General features: G+C 35.5%; 1 protein-coding gene across 2 annotated transcripts; it reads right to left on the bottom strand.

The window, feature by feature from the left end:
• Nucleotides 1-1,692: 1,692 nt before the first annotated feature.
• si:ch211-183d21.1 lies at nucleotides 1,693-18,621 on the bottom strand. 2 transcript variants are annotated; one of them, XM_048174312.1, is made up of 14 exons: nucleotides 18,431-18,621; nucleotides 15,485-15,550; nucleotides 14,182-15,033; nucleotides 10,219-10,399; nucleotides 9,998-10,137; nucleotides 9,605-9,852; nucleotides 8,575-8,877; nucleotides 7,001-7,280; nucleotides 6,589-6,763; nucleotides 6,351-6,484; nucleotides 3,842-3,919; nucleotides 3,605-3,751; nucleotides 3,383-3,479; nucleotides 1,693-1,945 (listed from the first exon to the last, which is right to left on the bottom strand). In XM_048174312.1, the coding sequence occupies exons 3-14, from the start codon at nucleotides 15,011-15,013 to the stop codon at nucleotides 1,882-1,884; spliced, it is 2,679 nt and encodes an 892-aa protein (XP_048030269.1). In that variant the 5' UTR covers nucleotides 15,014-15,033; nucleotides 15,485-15,550; nucleotides 18,431-18,621; the 3' UTR covers nucleotides 1,693-1,881. The 2 variants fall into 2 exon arrangements, with proteins under 2 accessions (XP_048030269.1, XP_048030270.1); XM_048174313.1 differs by lacking the exon at nucleotides 15,485-15,550.
• Between the last annotated feature and the right edge of the window lie 2,721 nt (nucleotides 18,622-21,342).

The raw sequence follows: 21,342 nt of genomic DNA, 5'->3' as shown, positions 1-21,342 counted from the left end.
ATCTTTTTCCTCGCAACTGACTTTTTCTGCAATTGTGAGTTTATTTCTCGCAATTCTGATGTCTTTTGCGAGTTATAAAGTCAGAATTGCGAGATGTAAACTTGCAAATCTTTTCGCAATTGCAAGTTTATATCTCGCAATTCTGACTTTTTCTGCAATTGCAAGTTTATTTCTCGCAATTCTGATGTCTTTTGCTAGTTATAAAGTCAGAATTGCAAGATGTAAACTTGCAAATCTTTTCGCAATTGCAAGTTTATATCTCGCAATTCTCGTTTTTCCTCGCAATTCTGACTTTTTCTGTAATTGCAAGTTTATTTCTCGCAATTCTGACGTTTTTTCCTCGCAATTGAAATTTTTTTCTTGCAATTATGACCTTTTTCCTCGCAACTGACTTTTTCTGCAATTGCGAGTTTATTTCTCGCAATTCTGTCTTTTGCGAGTTATAAAGTCAGAATTGCGTGATATAAACTACCAAATCTTTTTGCAATTACAAGTTTATATCTCGCAATTCTCTTTTTCCTCACAATTCTGACATTTTTCTCGCAATTGCGAGTTTATATCTCGCAATTCTGTTTGTTCCTCACGTATCCTGACTTTTTTCCCCCTCGCAATAATTTTGCAATTGCAAATTTATATCTTGCAATTCTGACTTTTTTCGCAATTGCGAGTTTTTATCTCGCAATTCAGACTTTTTTCTCCTCACAATTCTGACTTTTTCCCCCTCGCAATTCTGACTTTTTTCACAATTGCGAGTGTATATCTTTCCTAATTGTGAGATATAAATTTGCAATTCTGACTTTTTTCGCAATTGCAAGTTTATATCTCACAATTCTGACGTTTTTTTCTCGCAATTGTGACTTTTCCCCTCGTAATTACGACTTTGTTTTTTCCTCAAAATGATCACTTTTTCTGCAATTGCGAGTTTATATCTTGCAATTCTGACTTTTTTCCTCGCAATTCTGACTTCTTTTGCAATCGCGAGTTTATATCTCGCAATTCTGACTTTTTTCCCCTCGCAATTCTGACTTTTTTATTTTTTTATTCAGTGGTGGAAACAAGCTTCCATAAATGCTGACAAACAACACTGATGCTAAGATTTTAAATCCAAACGTAAACATGGGCTTCATCTGAAATCACACTCATGAGTACTGTAGGTACTTCAGGAGCGCTAAATAAAGTTAATTCTATATAGTATGAATGTGTGTAGTATATGTAATCTGGACGTACTACATCCACCATTGTTATTATCATGTGACCTACAGGCATCAGTTGAGTCCCGTCACTACCATTTATTAATCCTCTCCCATGGCCTCATGGGATAGTAAAGTATCCATTGTATGCACACTTCAGAATAGGTTTGGTCATCCGGGTACTTTTTGCCTACTCTTTTATGGAGTACTGTGAATTCAGACATAATTCTTTTGTCACATACTGTTTTTCGCCTACTGTATAGAAGGGAATTATGTGATTTCAGATGCAGCCATGATCTTTATGGTGAATGATCTTTTTGAGTGACATAATGACATTTTAGTATCATGCTTATTTGTCAAGTTTGCAACAGATATTTTTGTTTGGTACGCCTTTTCTACCAACCGATGAGTATGTACTTCAAAGTCACAATACAAAATCAAAAATACACAATCAAAAATACACCTGAATTCAACAAAAGAATGTTTTTTGAAACATTTGATAAAACACTGAAGAAATTAAACATCCTGAACACTTTAATAAAATCTTGAGAATATCAACATTGCATAATCAAAGCATGTGAGATTTTGATAAAACTGTGAGCCTGCATTCATCTATAGTAAAAAGACATTCATCTTTATAAAAAAAACAACAAGCAGCAAACAAAACTTCATCCACACTCACGCAAACACACTAAAGTTCGAGTGACGCCTCGGCCTGTTCGCTCATCTGCATGGAGAGGTAGTCAGCGGGACGCCTGCGAAAACATCACCACACAAAAACAAGCACACATAATGAGTTGAAACATGTTTTAACATCATATCATATCTTTTTTTTTTTCAAATGCTGAAGGTGAGCAAGGGCACATTCATCCTACAAATGGGACAATCACACACCAAAACCTGGAAATGAATCTATCCTTACAAAATATCCTACCATATGAATTGGTACTTATCATATTTAGATGATCATATTTAGAGTACCATAGTAATTATCATGGAACTCCAAGGTACTTATAAAAAAGGAGGTTGTGGCTTTACTGTGTTAATCGTCTTAAATCATTCTTAAATATGGAACTTTTCAAAATATATGTTTTTTCAGGATTTTTTTGTGTTAAGTGAGTCATGGACAATTAATGTAATTAATAAATATTAAAAATTAAAGTTGAATTAAAAGTTTCAAGTTCAATGCATCAATCAGAATAAATAAAATATATTTAATATTTACATTTACATTTAGTCATTTAGCAGACGCTTTTCTCCAAAGCGACTTACAAATGAGAATAGTAGAAGCAATGATTATAATATAATATAATATAATATAATAATATTTAAAAATGAAAATCATACTACTTTTAAACTGTATATTTACTGTACATAAATAAAATTAATTAATATTTAAAAATAAAATAGAAAAAGATAAACTGCTTTTAAATTTGATATTAATGAAATGTATTAATTGCTATGAATAAAATTAATAATCAAAAATATATGATATTGAAAATATTACATATGATTATATTATTGTATATTTAAATTAAAAAAAGTTTAACTACTTTTATTTCAAAAGCTACTTTTTTATTTGATTTAAAAATATTAAATACTTTTTATTTATACCAATTAATAAATTAAAATGTTTTAAACAGCATGTTGATATTAATTATATATATTAATTGACATAAATAAAAATAAATGAATACTTGAAAATTAAAAGTTGATGTACTTTTAAGCTTTATTTTGATATAATTTAAATTGCCATATAATTGTAATATTTATTATATATATATATATATATATATATATATATATATATATATATATATATATATATATATATATATATATATATATATATATATTAATTGGCCTATAATGCTAAATTTGAATCATTATATATGATTATATTATATATAATAAAAAAAGTTAAACTACTTTTATCATCTGTTAAATACTTTTTATTTTTACCAATTAATAAATTGAATTAACATCAATATACGCTTTTAAAAGTTTTAAACAGTATATTGACATGAATTCAATTTTATTTGGCACAAATAAAGAATATTTAGTATTAAACTACTTTATATTAATATTATTTAAATTGGCAAATCATTTTAATAACATTTATAATACATTTTAATTGGCCTGTTTTTTACTGGCACAAACACACACACACACACAAACTGATCTGTCCTCACCTTTTTTTGTACAAGTAGACAAACAGCGCAGCACCCAGTGCGAACAGCAGAAGCGCTGTGATCACAAGCCCGACCTGCAGCGCGACCGATGACCCCTCTGGACATACAAATGGACTGTTACTTCTTTAGGCCAGTATAAACCCTGGACTCCCATAACAGCAAAATCTAGCAGTTATCTGGCATTAACATCTGTGTGTACATGCGTGTGTGTGTGTCCTGTACCTCCATGAACCAGTCGCTCCGGTGCAGCTGGACATGAGAACTTGTTGTTCTTCAGTGACTCAGTGATTTGCGCCCTCTGTTGGTCAGACACAGCCAGAACAGGCCCCTGTGCGTACAATTTATCCTCCTTGCAGGACACATTCACACCTAGCATGGGGTAAAAACAGGAAACAACCGTCATTATCAGGTAAATTCAGGTACATGAGAACACCATGAATGTGTTTTATGGTGTCTTACCTTTAACATGCAAGCTTTCAATAAACTCACAGTCACACAAATCCTCTAACAAATCAGCAAATTCCTCATGGTCACAATCTGAGAGAGATAGATGAAGAAAAGGAAATGAGAAACTGAATATGTAACTTAAAACAGTTCATATCATGAGGGATCAAATGTAATATGAGCTCAAAACCCTGATGTATTCATTTGGATGACTTTTACAGGCATAGAAATCAACATTTGAAATGTTTCCAGGTCTTTCGGGGACCGTGGGAACACTTTAACGTCATTCCCAGTGAAAAATGACTGACAGCCTGAAAGACAATGAGGGATAAGTCATCTCAAACATCTGAACTCTTCCATGTTCTCCGAGTCACCTTTCATACCAGCAATTTTAATTCTCAGGGTGTGTGCAACATGTCTGAGCATGTACCAGGGGTTTTTGACACATAATTCTACATATGTTCTCAATGAGTATTTTACAACCACCAAAATAACAGATAGATGCTTTGCCAGATGTCTTTGCCAGATGTCTTCTCAACATGTTTTTTTATGGCCCTGCCACCCATGGCCACACCTTAATTGAGCAATTTCTACTATTGCATCCTTCTCCTGACTCTGAGCATTTAATAATGAAGTTAAATCTCTTTTTTGGCCCATTTTACCTCCTTAAAGGTGTCCTAGAACCAGTTTTTACAAGATGTAATATAAGTCTAAGGTGTCCCCTGAATGTGTCTGTGAAGTTTCAGCTCAAAATACCCCATAGATTTTTTTTAATTCATTTTTTTAACTGCCTATTTTGGGGCATCATTAACTATGCACCGATTCAGGCTGCGGCCCCTTTAAATTGTGCGCTCCCTGCCCCCTGAGCTCTTGACTATAATACAGTAACAAAGTTCACACAGCTAATATAACCCTCAAATGGATCTTTACAAGATGTTCATCATGCTTACTGCATGCATGCACCGGATCATGTGAGTATAGTATTTATTTGGATGTTTACATTTGATTCTGAATGAGTTTGATGGTGCTCCGTGGCTAAATCTAACATTACACACTGTTGGAGAGATTTATAAAGAATGAAGTTGTGTTTTTGAATTATACAGACTGTAAGTGTTTAAAAATGAAAATAACGACAGTCTTGTCTCCGTGAATACAGTAAGAAACGATGGTAACTTTAACCACATTTAACAGTACATTAGCAACATGCTAACGAAACATTTAGAAAGACCATTCACAAATATCACTAAAAATATCATGTTATCATGGATCATGTCAGTTATTATTGCTCCATCTGCCATTTTTCGCTGTTGTTCTTGCTTGCTTACCTAGTCTGATGATTCAGCTGTGCACAGATCCAGACGTTAATACTGGCTGCCCTTGTGTAATGCCTTGAACATGAGCTGGCATATGCAAATATTGGGGGCGTACATATTAATGATCCTGACTGTTATGTAACAGTCGGTGTTATGTTGAGATTCGCCTGTTCTTCGGAGGTCTTTTAAACAAATGAGATTTATATAAGAAGGAGGAAACAATAGGAGTTTGAGACTCACTGTATGTCATTTCCATGTACTGAACTCTTGTTATTCAACTATGCCGAGGTAAATTCAATTTTTGAATCTAGGGCACCTTTAATGTTAAAAGCGTCTAATGTGAGTTTGAATATCATTTTGTCTGTCTTTTATTACTTGTGAAAAGATGTCTTTCAGTTAGTCAAATAGCACAGCAAATAGTGGAGCTCTGCAGCCATTTACTGGTAAAAGTGATATTTTTTTTACTTTTAAAACTGCATTTTCCAAAAGATGGGCAAAAATCTTACACTAAACCATGTCAAATTATCCATGTTATCCCCATGAATAAAATCTAGAAATGTGGGTCGTTTATAAAGTGAATTTTACATAAAAAGCTGTTTTTGTATAAAAACCCATTTAAAAAAAAGTTTTTAATTTATTTATATAAATGTAAAAAATATGATAAATCCTCCAAAAACTGAACAAATGTGGAGTAAAAACATTAATAAACAGAGTAAAATTACATTTGTTTTAGAAAAAACAGTTATTTTGTTGCCTGGGGTCTGTGGAGACCCCAAAGACCCTGAGTGTAGCCCCCAAACAAAGACCGCACAAGGGTCAAGGTGTCCTTGTTACAGTGAAATCATACAGTTAAGTACTGAGTAATATTAATTAACCACATGTACTTACTATAGGATTAGGGTCTGGTTTAGGGTTAGTTGCTTGTAATTATGTATAATTTACTGTTATTACTACAGTAAGTACATGTAAAACATGTAACAAGGACACCGTAAAATAAAGTGTTGCCGAATTTTCTCATTTTCTCACCCTCATATCATTTTAAACCCAGATGCTATCATTGTCCGCTGTGCAAAGATTTTCTAAAATAATTTTGTGTTCAATGGAAAAGAACTAGAGCAAACTGCACTTAGAATGACATGAGTGTGAGTAAATGCCAATTCTGCCCATTCTGGGTCATTTTTTGGGTGAATTATCCCTTTAAAAACACATACTTCCTGATTTTCTCTGCAGGCATAGATCCACGGAGCTGGAGAAGGCGGGACTCGGGCAGAGGTTCTGGAGGCCTGGAGACGGCAAGGATGTGATCCAGAGATAGGGCCCGTCTGATGCACATCGAGAGAAAGAACTAATTGCACAAAAACACAGACACACACAGAGCATGAAACAGCGTACAAAACCTGCTGATCCCAATAATACACTGGATTCAAATACAAAAGCTCCCAAACAAACCTGAACAGTAGCATTAGGCGTGTTGTGTTGTGGTGGACAATTGTTTGTAGCTTTGGGTCATCAGAAAAAACTAGCCAGTCCAAACAGTGCGAGTTGTTCCCATAAACACCTGATCCTGATGGCTCAAAACACAACAGCACTGCACCTAATTGATCCACCGCTGGCAAACCCTGATCTGCAAAAACACAAGATCCATGAGCAAACAAATTAATCTGCAGTTTAATCAAAATTACTGGTTGCCTATTATTCAGAATTCTCAAAAATGTCAATGGAGAAAAAGAATGGGAAAAATATGTTTCAGTGGCCTAAGTTGAAATGATCTTCGGCTTTATATTAGAACACATCAGTCGACTTGTTTTTGACTAAAAGCTGTGCCTGACAAAGAAGACATTTCCAAATCAAACACACCCACCTGCACTAGTGACATTCCCGGCGACATAAAACCCATCTCTTCTTGTGCTACCAGTCAGCGGGACACTTAATTCTTTGCCGTCTTCCGGAAAAAATACCAATAAAAGTCCATTCAATGGAGTCGACGGTGGACCAATCAGCTCCACAAATAAAAAGTCCATTGATTGGTATCCTGTGCTGTTTACTACGCTAAATTCATTGATGACTAAACCCTTAGGAGGTGGAGGTATAGTGGGTTTTGGGGGACAGTTATTCTGCTTCCTTGGTGTGGGAGAAGCAACCTGTGGACACATGGAGGGTTAATATTCCAAGCATTTGAGTCCAGCACATAAAATCCAATGAAAGCAGTGTCATCCGATCGTTATCGCAAATAAATCAAGATGTGTTACTTAGGCATCTCTTCATAGTTTCCTGTTTGGAATGACATACTACATACATTTGGAATGTATAGTGTGCACAGTAAATAAATGCTATGCATATATTCAATGCTTAGATGACCAACTACATTTGTCAAAATGTGCAGTTTACAAACTGCATTGCAGTCATCCTCTATCAATTTAAACATTTCAACTTGTTTTATTATATACTTAGACTGCCAGAAAAATGCTTAATTTTTTACTCAAAATGGAAAAGAAAATTATTATTATTATTAATTCTCTCTTTTCCTGGCAATTGTTTTGCTCTTTATTGTACCCGTATGTTTATTTTACTACAACATTTCTGTAAACTAATAAAATAATATCATTTTTGTTTTTTTGTTCTTTAATACAATTAAAAAAAATCAATAAAATCTATTTTGATTGTTTAAAAAACATATCACTATACACATTTTTAAAATAAAATAGTATTAATAAAATTAAAGTGAAATAAAATAAAAGTAAAGAGACAAAATAAAATAAAAGTAAAGTAATGTTAAATAAAGTAAAGTGAAATAAATAAAGTAAAAGTAAAATTAAGCGAAATAAATTAAAGTGAAGTAAAATAAAAATAAAGTAAAAGTAAAGTGAAAAAATAAAAAGTTAAATAAAATAAAATAAGTAAAAGTGAAATTAATTAAAATAAAAAAGTAAAGTTAAATAAAGTAAAAGTGAAATTGAAAAAAACTAAATAAAGTAAAAGTAAAGTTAGGTGAAATGAAATAAAGTGAAAAAAGTCTAAGTACAGTAAAGTGAAAAATTTTTAAAATTTTTTTTAAAAATAAAGTAAAAGTTAGGTGAAATAAAAAAAGTAAAAGAAATAAAATAAAGTAAAAGTAAAGTAAATAAAATAAAAAAATAAAATAAAGTAAAAATAAATGAAATAAAATATAAAAAGGTAAAATGAAATAAAAAATAAAAGTAACAAAGTAAAACAAAATAAAGTAAATGAAATAAAAAAATAAAATTACATAAATCATAAAATTAAATAAACAACAACAACAAAAAAAGCAGCAGTTCTCAGGGAATTCTACTAAACACTTTGCACATGAATTTAAAATTCTGCCTGAAGTACCAAGACAGTGGTACAAATGAGATCAAGTAAGTTTCTCAGAGAACTCATCATGAAGCTTACATGTAGAGAAACACTAGATCTCACCCTGAAAGCATTGAGGTCGAGTCTCTTGGTTCCACATCGATTTAGGGTCTCATCGCCGGGTAGCGCGTTGATGTCCTCCAGCAGAGGGAGCTGTCTTGGTGTCAGCGCTTCCGTTAGCTCCGAAACCTTTTTATCAGATCCACGAGTGCGGTAAACTACTGCATCCAGCAAACCGCTTCTGGGAATATTCTGACCCTCCTGAGAGGGCGGAGACTTGCTGCGATATAACACTATGGCGTCTGGTCCATTCTGAATAGTGTTCGGTGGGATTCTAATGTCAGGGCCGACCTTAGAACTGCCAATCTGGAAGAACAGATTCAGAAAGATTTTAAAAGCTGTTACTTTATGTTTTGTTGATTCCAGCTAAAATGTAAAGGGGACCTATAATGCCCTTTTTACAAGATGTAATATAAGTCTCTGGTGTCTCCAGAATGTGTCTGTGAAGTTTCAGCTCAAAATACCCCACAGATCATTTATTATAGCTTGTCAAATTTGCCCCTATTTGGGTGTGAGCAAAAACACACCGTTTTTGTGTTGTGTCCCTTTAAATGCAAATGAGCTGCTGCTCCCGCCCCCCTTCCAGAAGAGGGCGGAGCTTTAACAGCTCACGCTTCGGTTGCTCAACAACAACAAAGCTTCCACTTCTCTAAAGCAGCCCAACATGGCCTCACCCTCTTTGTTTCGTGTTCTCGGGGCGGGGTTTATGTAAATGTTAGGGTTAGAAGCTGGAAGAAGCTGGTTGTAGTCCCTACCAGCCGTTTGTTGTAGTCCTTAAACAGAGAAGTCTTTTCTCCCTTTGCATTGAACTTTGTATCTTTGCAGATGTTGTTTATGTTCAAACATCAACATTACACACTAACTAAAGTTAAAAATGTTAAATCATAATCAAGGACCCTTTAAGACCCTACATTTTGAATGGTAGTGTACATAAACGCCTATTATTTCATAGCAGACACATACTACTAAATGGAATTCAACCATATGACTCATTGTTCCACATTTGCAAGTGTCAAAGTATGCAGCTGCTCACCAGGAAGTATCCGTCATCATCTGTGAAATATCCATTCAGCTCCAGCTCATAGTACACCATTCCAGTCTGTCCATTGATCATCACCAGCCAGACGAAATCCAGCGACATACGGAAGCCAGAGGGATGCCACAACTCTATAAACTCCTCATCCTCGGCTCCTCCTATACAGTCAGTATTGATTTCATTAAGCAGGAAATCCATATTGCTATGAATCGCGGGATAGCTGGGTCCTGCCGCCGTAGAAGAGGCTGAAACAACAAGGCAGAACTTAAAAACACGGCAGCAGGACAGTTCTTCGATCATGGGGAATCCTAAAAATGTGTATTTACCATGGAAGAGAAAGAAAGTTGTAATAAATATGGTTCTGTTTTGCTACATGAAATCAAGACCTACTGATGTTAAGTGGGCAGGTCTGAAACCAAACGCAGTCATTGGGTTTTCCGGGACTCCGGGGCCTTGTTACAAACAGTCCCGGATCTCTTGTCCATTCTGTAACACCACATCGACTGGCACGAACACCTGCTGTCTGAAAACTGCAGCATACAAACATGGTTAAACCTATACTATAATACACAAACGCCACAATAATGCATCGTATCGCATGTGCTGATCACCTTTCTGTGAGTGTGAAGGGTTTTCTCCCGGGTATGAGTGTCTCTGTGAGGTTCTCACTGGGCGTGTGCGCAGAGTCACCATAAACAAAGGCATCGATTGGCTGTTCGTGGCTGAGGGGGCCGTCCTTAGGGAAGTCTGACACTGGGCCTTTATATAACGCCAATGCTGCACTTTGTGGCACTGAAAGGTCAAATATTACATAATTTATTTAGTTGGAAGAAAGTGTTTGTGAGATGCATGTTTCATCAGTAAAATAAAAAATAAAAAGTAAATTAGTTTTTTGATTAAAGATACATTAAAGACCATTATGATGCCTTATTTTCATGACATTGAAAATTAAACGCTCAGTAGCATACTATAATGAGAAAAGTTAATTAATAATTATTGTTTGAACTGTAAAGTACATTTATAATGTACAGAAGTATTTGCATCTCTATTCTGCTTAATACGAAAATAATAATTTTATCAGGATGATTTTCATTCATTTTGTTCTTCCCCCCCATCACATTACATTAATGAGAATTTAGAAGGGAATATTTGTCATGAAAATACGCAAAACACATCCTTTAAAATTAGTTAAAAAATCTAACAAATAGGCTGCGTTTCATTCCCTTTATGCAAAATATAATTCCATTTTTTTTCCTTTTGAATCAGAGGTGATATGAGACAATAAACAACATATGAGACAATAAACAACACTAAATTGTTTGAAATAGTACTGTTATTGTTAATTAAACTTTTTCAATAAATGAAATAAAGTGAAATATAATAGAATTTCGAACTGTTGCCTTAGCTAAAATAAAAGCTGAAGTACTAAAATTACAAAAAAAAAAAAAAAACTAAAAAACAATGTTTTTTAAAGTCCCCCTATAGTCAATTATTTATTTATCCCTTAAAACTTAATATTTGATCAGCAAAATGACATATTTAAAAGTTTTTTCCTGTGAAAAAAAATTCTTCATGCCTTAAAATAGCTTGAATGCAACTCTACACCCTTGCTTAATTTACGCGGATCAATGAATATGCTAATTAGCCCCGCCTCCACTCACTTCAGAGATCCACACGGTCAACTTACTGAGGTAAACGCTGCACAATGGTATCGCTTTTTACAAACCTTACAAATGCTTTGAACAACTCAGAACATCAGCGGGGAAAAGCATATAGTTTATCATAACATTGTAATGTACATCATACACTTGCTATACTATTGCTATTTTTCATATCAACAGAAAAATATACCGGGATGGCTTCAGAGTGGTCATAGTTAATGATATGCTAAAGCCCGCCGGCATGTTGACATGATTAGCTTACAAGGTAGTTTGTGACGTAAGAAACACCAGCGATTTCAAACCACATTTTTGAAACTCTTTCGATAAAAATTGAGATTAAAGATAAAATTCTCAGAAATGGTGTTGACATATGAATTTGCACATAGTTTGTCTTAAAGCATATTAAAACACCACAGACATTTTGAGAACATTAAAGACTTGATTTTCACCACAGGGGGACTTTAAAATAAATTAAATAATTGAAATTAAATAATTAAAAATGGCAAAAAGTGCATAAAATTACTAAAATTTAAACAAAACTTAAAATGAAAACTGAAAATATAAAATCTTCCAAATGTTAAAGGCACACTCCACTTTTTTTGAAAACAGGCTCATTTTCCAACTCCCCTAAACAGTTAAACAGTTGAGTTTTACCATTTTCATAATCCATTCAGCCGATCTCCGGGTCACGAAGTTGCGATTTTCTAGGCCGATATGGCTAAGAACTATACTCTCATTCCGGCGTAATAATCAAGGAACTTTGCTGCCGTACAATGGGTGCAGCAGGTGCAATGATATTACGCATATTACGTTTATTATTACGTTCCTTGATTATAACACTGGAATGAGAGTAGTCATATCGGCCTAGAAAATCGCAACTTTTCATTTTACGTCGGTCTTAGTACTAGGGCTGTCAAATGATTAATCGCGATTAATCGCATACAAAATAAAAGTTTGAGTTTGCCTAATAATATGTGTGAGTACTGTGTGTAATTATTATGTATATATAAATACAAACACATTCATGTATATATTTGAGAAATATTTACAAGTATATGTATTTATTTATATTTTTATATAATTTATATTATATATAAATAAAAATATTTTGTTCATAAATAAGATATTTCTCTTAACTATATACATTAATTTGTTTGTATTTATATATACATAATCAGGGGCGTAGCAACCGGGGGGGACGGGGGGGACACGTCCCCCGCACTTTTAGAAACTGGTGATTCTGACCCCTGCTATTTTTTGGATCCAGCGTGAATATTTCCGGCACCGGCAGTGTTCTCTGATTTGTTACTTAGATTTGAGTGAACTAACATTCAGCCAATCACAGAGCGAATCATCTCTTGGGCGCGTCTGCTATGAGCTTCAAATCTCTTGTTGGTGTTGTGAGTTTTCGTTCGTTCATTCGCCGTCTGGGATAAAATGCACCCCAGAAAAAAAAGCAAAGGACGATTACATCCTTTTTTCAAACACACACTGTAAGTATGTTACAGTATGTCGTGATGACACGAATCACGCGATAAAGTTTTCATGTTATGATTTAAACTACTGTAACGTCAAAAGACAACAGAACCTGTATGGACCTCGTCACGTCGCGCCGGATTCAGTGTGTTAAATGCTCTCCTACTTGTTGCTTTGTATAAAAGCGTCTGCTAAATGAGACGTAACAAATTATTGGTTTCTGCTGTCTTTTGTTGCCTACGTGCTGCTCGCGGAGTAGAATTATCCTTTCACAATAAATCAAATTTGTTTTGCACCGAATATCTTAAATACTTTATCAAATTTAAAATATATATTTTTTTATACTTTATGTAAATATTCTACTTTATGTCCTAACTGGTCTGTAGGAAAGGCAGGCTGTGACGTCACTGACAGAGAGAGGGGACAGTTGCTCAACCTCTCCAGAATGTGTACAGGTGAGATTTGTATAAAAAAAGCAGATTGACTATTTTAAGGCAGTGTTTTCTTAATTGGAACTGTTTGCCAATATTTTAAGGAATTACACATCAATTTAATTCCTTAAAACAAAAGATCAACCATCAATCACCTTTATTTATATAGTGCTTTTAATAATACAGATTGTGTCAAAGCACTGAACAGTATCAAATAGGAGAATAGAGTAATTTATAATGACAAGATTAAACACTGAATTTCCAGTTTAAGGCATTTTATTATTGAATGCAGAGAATATTTTAAATATCATAAAATATCTTTATCTAAATAAAGTATAGATGGTCTCACATTGGTCTCAAAGTCCTGCAGTATTTTTAAATTTTGAGGATGATTTCACAAAAATAGGTTCCTGTAAGCCATCACGGCATGTTCCCAAAATTGCCACTGGGGTGCTGTAAAATGCCAATTGGTATTCTATTTAGAATTTATTATTATGAACATCAGCTTTGGGTCACATCACCATACAGCTGTCCCCCCCACTTTTAAAATGGCTGCTACGCCCCTGTACATAATAATTACACAGTACTCACACATATATCAGGCAAACTCAAACTTTTATTTTGTATGCGATTAATCGCGATTAATTGTTTGACATCACTACTTAGTACACGATGTAACTACAGAAGAGTCAAGCTTTAAATAGGAAAAATATCGAAACTCTTTTGTCATTTTTGAGCAAGATGCTAACGGTCTAATCAGATTCAATGAACTATGCTAAGCTATGCTAAAAGTGGTACCGCCAGACCCGGAGATCGGCTGAATGGATTTGAAAACAGTAAAACTCAACTGTTTAACTCTGGGGGAGTTGGAAAATGAGCCTATTTTCAAAAAAAGTGGAGTGTTCATTTAACAAATACTATAATGGTATATAAATAATACTAAATTACACTAGTTTGGAAAAGTGTCTTTAAATAAGTTTATCTGTAAATATCAAATCAACTGTACCTGCCAAAGTCGAAGTATTCACAGATACAGTAAAAATTCCAGGCTGTTTTGCGATGAACTCCACACTGGAGCTAATCAGATCTGTGGTAACATCATAAAGCACCAAAGAAAACGATCCGGTTGTCTTGCCAACATCAAGTTCCACAAGGCCTCGGCCGTCCGGCCCGCCGAGGTCGACTTCGTTAATCCAAACATTTGCGGGGGTCGGCGGTGGGCAATGATTGACCCACGCAGGGGTGGGTGGGCCAGTGTAAAACGTCCAGAGGTTGTCCGACTGCCAGCAGCGCTGAATGGACTCGTCCCCCTCCAGAGCCGCCTCATCCTCTATGTACGGAACCGAGCCGGGAGTCAGAACTGACGCGAGGCCATCGGCGCCTTCTGCGGATTTACGAGAAGTGTATACTACTGCGTCCAACAACCCCACTCCTGAAACTTGTCCCCCTTCAGGAACCGGGACCCAGTTGGGACCGTAGAGCGCGATGGCGTCGGGCCCGTTCTGAACGGAGTTGGGTGGAAGAGGGATGGCGGGACTGGGAGTCAGTTCAGAAGAGCCAACTAAGAAGAAGCCTCGTTGATCTGTCTGGTGTCCGCTCAGATTGATGACCCTGTAGGCGAGGTCTCCTTTGCCGTTGTAGAACACAAGTGTGTATCCATCCAGAGAAGTGGGATTCATGCCATCATGGTACAGCTCCACAAATTCCTGAGTGTCCAGTCTGGGATTGTCACAGTTCACCTCGCTGATTATTAAACATGAGGTCGTCTCTTTAAAAACGCACATTAGGACCAAAAACACCAAACTTTGCTCCACATGCATGTTAGAAACTCTCACCATATCATAATAAACAACTGGACCTGGGGAAGGAAAACAGAAGGTTCATTCCAGATGAATGCAATCACTTTCAAAACATCTTAAGTTTCATTTCTACTAAATCTAGACACATTGCTTCTCCAACGGTTGCGATACTGGCAAATTTAAGTACAACCAATGAACTGGAATGTATCAAAACACACAAACACATTAAAACAATTCCAAAGTCTCTTCAAAAAGATATTTCATTATCTGCATTCATTTGACATGACACAAGAGATCATAACAAAGAACATTCCTCTCAAAACCAGCACAAGCACCATTAAACAATACAGGTCTTCTGAAGTCATACGACAGTGTTGCATGAAGAACAGACAAGTTTATAAACCACAACATTTTGGGTGGTTGAACTGTTAAGTGTAGCATATTCATAGTAGCTGTAAAGGAACTTTAGTTTATTGTGAACTCTGGCACCTAAAAAACACAAGCACTTACGCAACAGTCTCTGTCTGAGGAGTCACCAGCTTAACCACAGACTCCAATAAGCAGCAAATCTGGCTCCTGTAACAGTTATAAATGTCAACCAAGGCAGCAAGTGCTCTGAACTTTTCAGAAAACTTTTAATTTCACCAACATTGATTGCAGAGTACATTATATACACTTTTTAATGGTTTGTGAAATAGTATGCAAGTAGTAAACAACAATAAACATTTGAGAAACTCTGTAAAGGGCAATCCGGGCTGAAAAAGGGGAAACAAATAAAACATTTCTAAGGACTATACACAGCAAAAAAAAAAAAAATCTCCAGAGTTCAATCAACTCTGCTCAGAGTACATATGGTCCCTCTCTAAATAGTGTTAAAATAACGATATTACTAATGAGATAATTAAACGAATTAATTAAATAACGGTTGTTCATTAGTGATGAACACCTGCTGTTAACAAGCAGAATCACTGAAGAAAAGAGAAACACAAGAACTACAACTTCAGTCACAGCCTTATTAATTGCTTAATTATCTCATTAACTTTAACTCTGCTTCAGTGTTACTTTAACACTATATAGAGAGGGACCATATGTACTCTGAGCAGAGTTGATTTAACTCTGGAGATTTTACTGTGTAGAGTGCAACTAATGATTTCTGTCATTAATTACCCACCCTCATGTCCACACCCATAAGGACTTTCGTTCTTTAGAACACAAATTAAGATATTTTTGATGAAATTTGAGTGATTTCTGTCCATCCACTACACAACTGACACTTTGAATGCTTCAAAAAGTTCATAAAGAGTGCCGCTATTTATGGGAGTGGCTTGATGCAGCACAGGAGATGCAGATAACTTGATCTTGACCCTTAAGAAACTTAATTAATGCTGTCACGTAACAATCTGCTTTAAAGAAAAATAAATGAATTGCTAATTACAACATTGAAATAAAAATGTAAAGCCTGCACAAATAGGAAATTGTGAATATAGCGTAAATAATAGGAGCCATGTAAAAAAACAGTGCACATTTCATTTATCTATTATAACTTTTATGTTCTTTTCTTTTTTGTTTGGCTGTTTTCTTACAAAAGGTGCAGAAATTTGTCGAGTTTTTTATCAGGTGTCTTTTTTTAATTATATGACGTTTCCATCTTGACGACAGCCAATCGCTGCATTGCTGATCGTGGTTTCGAGTATCGATACATCTGCCCTTTTCGAGGAACACATGAACGCGCAGTAATCGCAGATAATTTAATCTAGATATTTTAATCCAGTCCGCAAATTCGCTTGAAGAACCAAATTAACCAGAGTTCAGTTATCGCGATTAAAGGTCCCGTTCTTCGTGATCCATGTTAGTGTGTAATGTTGTTGTTAGAGTATAAATAAAATCTGTAAAATTTTAAAGCTCAAAGTTCAATGCCAAGCGAGATATTTTATTTAACAGAAGTCGCCTACATCGAACGGCCAGTTTGGACTACATCCCTCTACTTCCTTCTTTAATGACGTCACTAAAACTTTTTGACTAACCTCCGCCCACAGGAATACACAAAAAAGGGGGCGTGGTCTTGTTGCGCTCCCACGGAGAAGAGCAAGAGTTGCATTTGTAGAGTGTGTTTGTCGCCATGTCGTCGAAACGCTGTTATTTTCATCCCGCAGTCCAATCACCTTTGTTTGGCCTTCCCAGGGACGCTGTACTTAGAGATCAATGGTTACAATTTATGTTTAACTCGGTTCCCGAAAATTATAATCCACATGTACAACTATGTGCAGCACATGTTTACAATAACACTGAGCGCGTGCATCTCCACGTTATGGTAAGAGGCGTGACCTTTCCGGGCAAGGTGCGCTAAGCTGCTGTCGAATCACAACACAGGAACCGCTGACACAATCAGAACTCGTTACGTATTTCTGAAGGAGGGACTTCATAGAACAAGGAAGTCATCAGCCCGTTTTTATGACAGTGGAAACAGCGGTATACAGATAAGTAAATTATGTGAAAAATACTGGGTTTTTTTACACGCGAAACATGAACACATGTTATATTGCACACTATAAACACAATCAAAGCTTCAAAAAAACACGAAAAACGGGACCTTTAAAAGATCTGGCATCTGTAAAATCATCTCAGATGTATTAAGCGAGGTACAAAGAACGGACCCCAGATATGGTAAACGGAAGCTCAAGCATGTATGCTTGAAATGCAAGAACCAATTTAGTTCATTCTCGCATTCGGTTGAGCTTCTGTTTATGTTTGCTGATCAGGGTTTAAATGTGAATAAAAGCCTAAATTCAATCTGTTCAGCATATAAAGCAATCAAGTCTCTTCAGAAAATGTAGACTAAAACGCTCAATTCATATAGATTAGTTTTACGATCTCTTTATGAACTTTTTGAAGCGTCAAAGTGGTAGTTGCATAGCTGTCAATGGAGGGACAGAAATCGCTCAGATACCATTAAAAAGATCTTCATTTGTGTTCCGAAGATGAACAATAGTTTAGAACGACACGGGACTGAGTATAATTAATGACAGAATTTACATTTTTGGGTGAACTGTCCCTTTAAGATAATGCATACTGCGCTAATAAGCCATTCAAAACATACAGCACTATCATGACGGCATTCAATGTATTCAAAGGATTGTTTAAAGATCACCATGATAATGGACAGTTAGGCTACTTTTTGCACACTCCAGTGAAGAACCAACTGGAGAATATAAAGACAAAAGTATCTAAGTAGAAGTATCACAACATCTACACAGAGTCCATTGTTTGTTGCTGCTGAGCATTAAACAATGCATTAAAAGTTCTTAAAAGTTACTAGTTACTTCGCCATCACAAAGACGCACTCGATTTCGCAACACGGCGAAGTTAAAATCCCAGCAGACTCGATCTGTTCAACTACAGCGAGAAGAAGCGCGTTGCAACTCGTGTGGTTTAATGGAGAAATGTTGCTTGCCTTACCGTGACGCCTGATGCCCGGTAGAACGGGGTTTGAAAGTGTTTTGGGAAGTTTCAGCAACTTTTGCTGTGTGGAGGAACTGATTTGATCCGGTCGGTCTCTTCCACGCGCGTGTGGGCGGTGAATCTGGATGAATTCACAAACATTCCCGGAGACATAAATCCTGGTTCCCAGAAAGATGCCTCTGTCCGTTGTGTGCACTGCAACAAAGATTTTCCTACACTTATTGCTTCACAGGGGATGCATCATTTCCTGAGTTCTGTAATACCCCCAAAACTGTTCAGACATTTAAGTTACTTTAAAACCAATACATAAAATATCTACAAAATATCAAACCAAGTCTAATTTATTTTAAAGAAAGATAATGGCACGAGCACACTTGGCAAGAAAAAAAAATACAACGTGTTTCCTCAGCTACTGATTTAGATTAAAACAGATTTACTCTTTTTATTATAAAAAGGTCGCATTGTGAACTTTGATGTCTTCATAATTTATTTTTTGCTACTTTTCTTTCATGCATAGGCTACTGTTTTGATTATCCCATACTTTTTAGTATTAAAATATGAAAATTCATCATTATTTTTTTTTTTTTTCAAAACCTTTTTATACCTGGGTGAAGAGCCTGAGGTGAAATATGAAATATGTGATATGAATATGCGAAGAATCGGTTTTAATTGCGAACAGAATATATCTTTAATGATCCACCTTTTTCCTTTGTAACGGATGTTTCAGACATGTTGCGTAGGGAAACGGTGGATACGTGCGTCATTTCTATCTCCAAACTGCAATTTTGTCAGGATATATGTTTAAAGGTCGAATGTGGCTCTTGAGTAATTTCCTTCATCTTCACAGTCTAGAAATGATAAGTAATCAGAATTTTTGTTGACCTTTATCATACAGACACTTAATTAAATCACTAAATTCTTCTCCCCAGAATTCCTTTGCGGCTGTTTTTCCATGATAAGAAAAAGATGTGCATTATCTTTGCATACAGTGCACTTCCGGTATGGTAAGTTTATTATTATTATTATTATTGCAAATTAAAGATTACAAATATTATCAGTAAAATAAATAAGGGGGCATACGGACATCATCACAAGAGGTTATCAGAACATCAACACAATACAACATTTTGTCAATATGAAAAATTAAAGGTTACTTACAACAGACTCAAGGATGTTATGTTAATTTTTAAGTCCTGACCCATTTTTAAGAGTGAATCACTTCAAGATATGACCTGTGGGCTTTATGGACATTATAATTCTGCTGTATTAATACTGAATTGCAAGGCATAAATATCTATTGGCTTACACCGCTGTTCCATAATTCATTCTGAATTTAAGGTAGAATATTTAAATTCAAAAAATGTTCTTCAAAGAAATCTCCAAGGATTCAAATAGTCAAATCTAGACCCATTAATTCTCACTTGCAACACCAGAGGTCGCTGTCTCCCCAATATTAAGTGTATGTTGTCTCAGACTGTGTTCAGAAAAGCATACTATTCTTACTAGAGAAGTATATAGTATGTATGCTGTCCTCAGTATCTAGTTATAGTATGTATGCTGAATTGTCTATGCATGGAATACCCAACATGCATTTACCAAATTTTGTAGTACACGCAACAAAGCACATTCTTTGATGAACAGGTAAAACCTTAATTTTATCAATTTTCATTAAAGTTTACAAATTAAACAGCTCATAAACATACTTTATCACTAAACAAAAAATTCAATTAAAGATGAAAGATTATGCAATCATTCAAGACATCCCCCCTTATATAGAACTTCTTGAGCATAAAGAGTTCTTTAAAATTGATTCAAGAACCCTAGAGTTCTATATAGAACCCCACTGTACACGGAATACATCACAATGCAACGTGCATGACTTAATGTTCTATGGCTGTGTCTCATGTCGAAGGCTGCATCCTCTGGAGGTCACATTTGTCGGCCGAATACATCATCAAGGATGTCTCCTTAAATAGTTGTTGTAAATGTAATGGTTACTTACTGAAATGACGTAAGTGTCCGACAAATGTGACCTTTGAAGGATGCAGCCTTCGAAATGAGACACAGCATAAATCTACTTCTACAGCTGCGATTTTTAACATTTCAAGCTATGTTTGGAATGGCATCCTAGTATACTGCTTATTGTGCACTTACTGTATTATATATTGCCTACTATTTTAAAAAGAGTATGTGAAATGCAGTATGCATGCAACTAAGCATGCAAACAGTAGACAAACTGTTGTCATATGACCTCAGTGGATTGCGTTGTTTTGTATGTCTATTGTGTATATGAAAAATGGAAGGATTTTGATAAAAAGTCGACAGCATTGGAGTAAACAGCACACTTAGGAAAATACAGTAGGTCAATCAGGTATTCATGCTGTAAATGTTAGGGAAATAGTACTAGTAGTTTTGTAGTGTGCTATTCTAAACACTCCCACAGCACATTTTTGGTGTCTTATTTAACACATCCTTTTCAGATCACAGACTCTCTACTAATTAGCTGATGATTTGAATCAGATGTGCTAGATTGACGAGACTTCCTAAATTCAGTTCAGTTCTGTCTGCGTCTCTCTGGACAGTCTGTACATGTATCACTTCCTTGTTCTATGTATAATTTCTGCACTCTTGCCGGATCCTCATGTTCTACAGACACTGCCAAAAGCTGTTTTTGGCAGACACATCACACCCAAACCAGCCTACTCACTGCCACAAGTAAAAACAGCCCATGTTTTTGGTGGTACAGTGTTTTACACTGAGGTTTTTTAAGGTCTTTGAGCAGATGCATCTGAAGTGAGCTGTGATTATCACTGCCACCCAAACTGTTATTGTAAAGTGGAGTAGAGCTGCTGAATCTGTTCATCATTTGATAAACAAGTTATCTTTAGTTGTTTGGGATGCATATTATT

This window comes from Megalobrama amblycephala, linkage group LG22, assembly GCF_018812025.1.
Source record: "Megalobrama amblycephala isolate DHTTF-2021 linkage group LG22, ASM1881202v1, whole genome shotgun sequence".
Classification (NCBI taxonomy): Eukaryota; Metazoa; Chordata; class Actinopteri; order Cypriniformes; family Xenocyprididae; genus Megalobrama; species Megalobrama amblycephala.
This window is presented reverse-complemented; position numbering and strand designations above follow the sequence as displayed.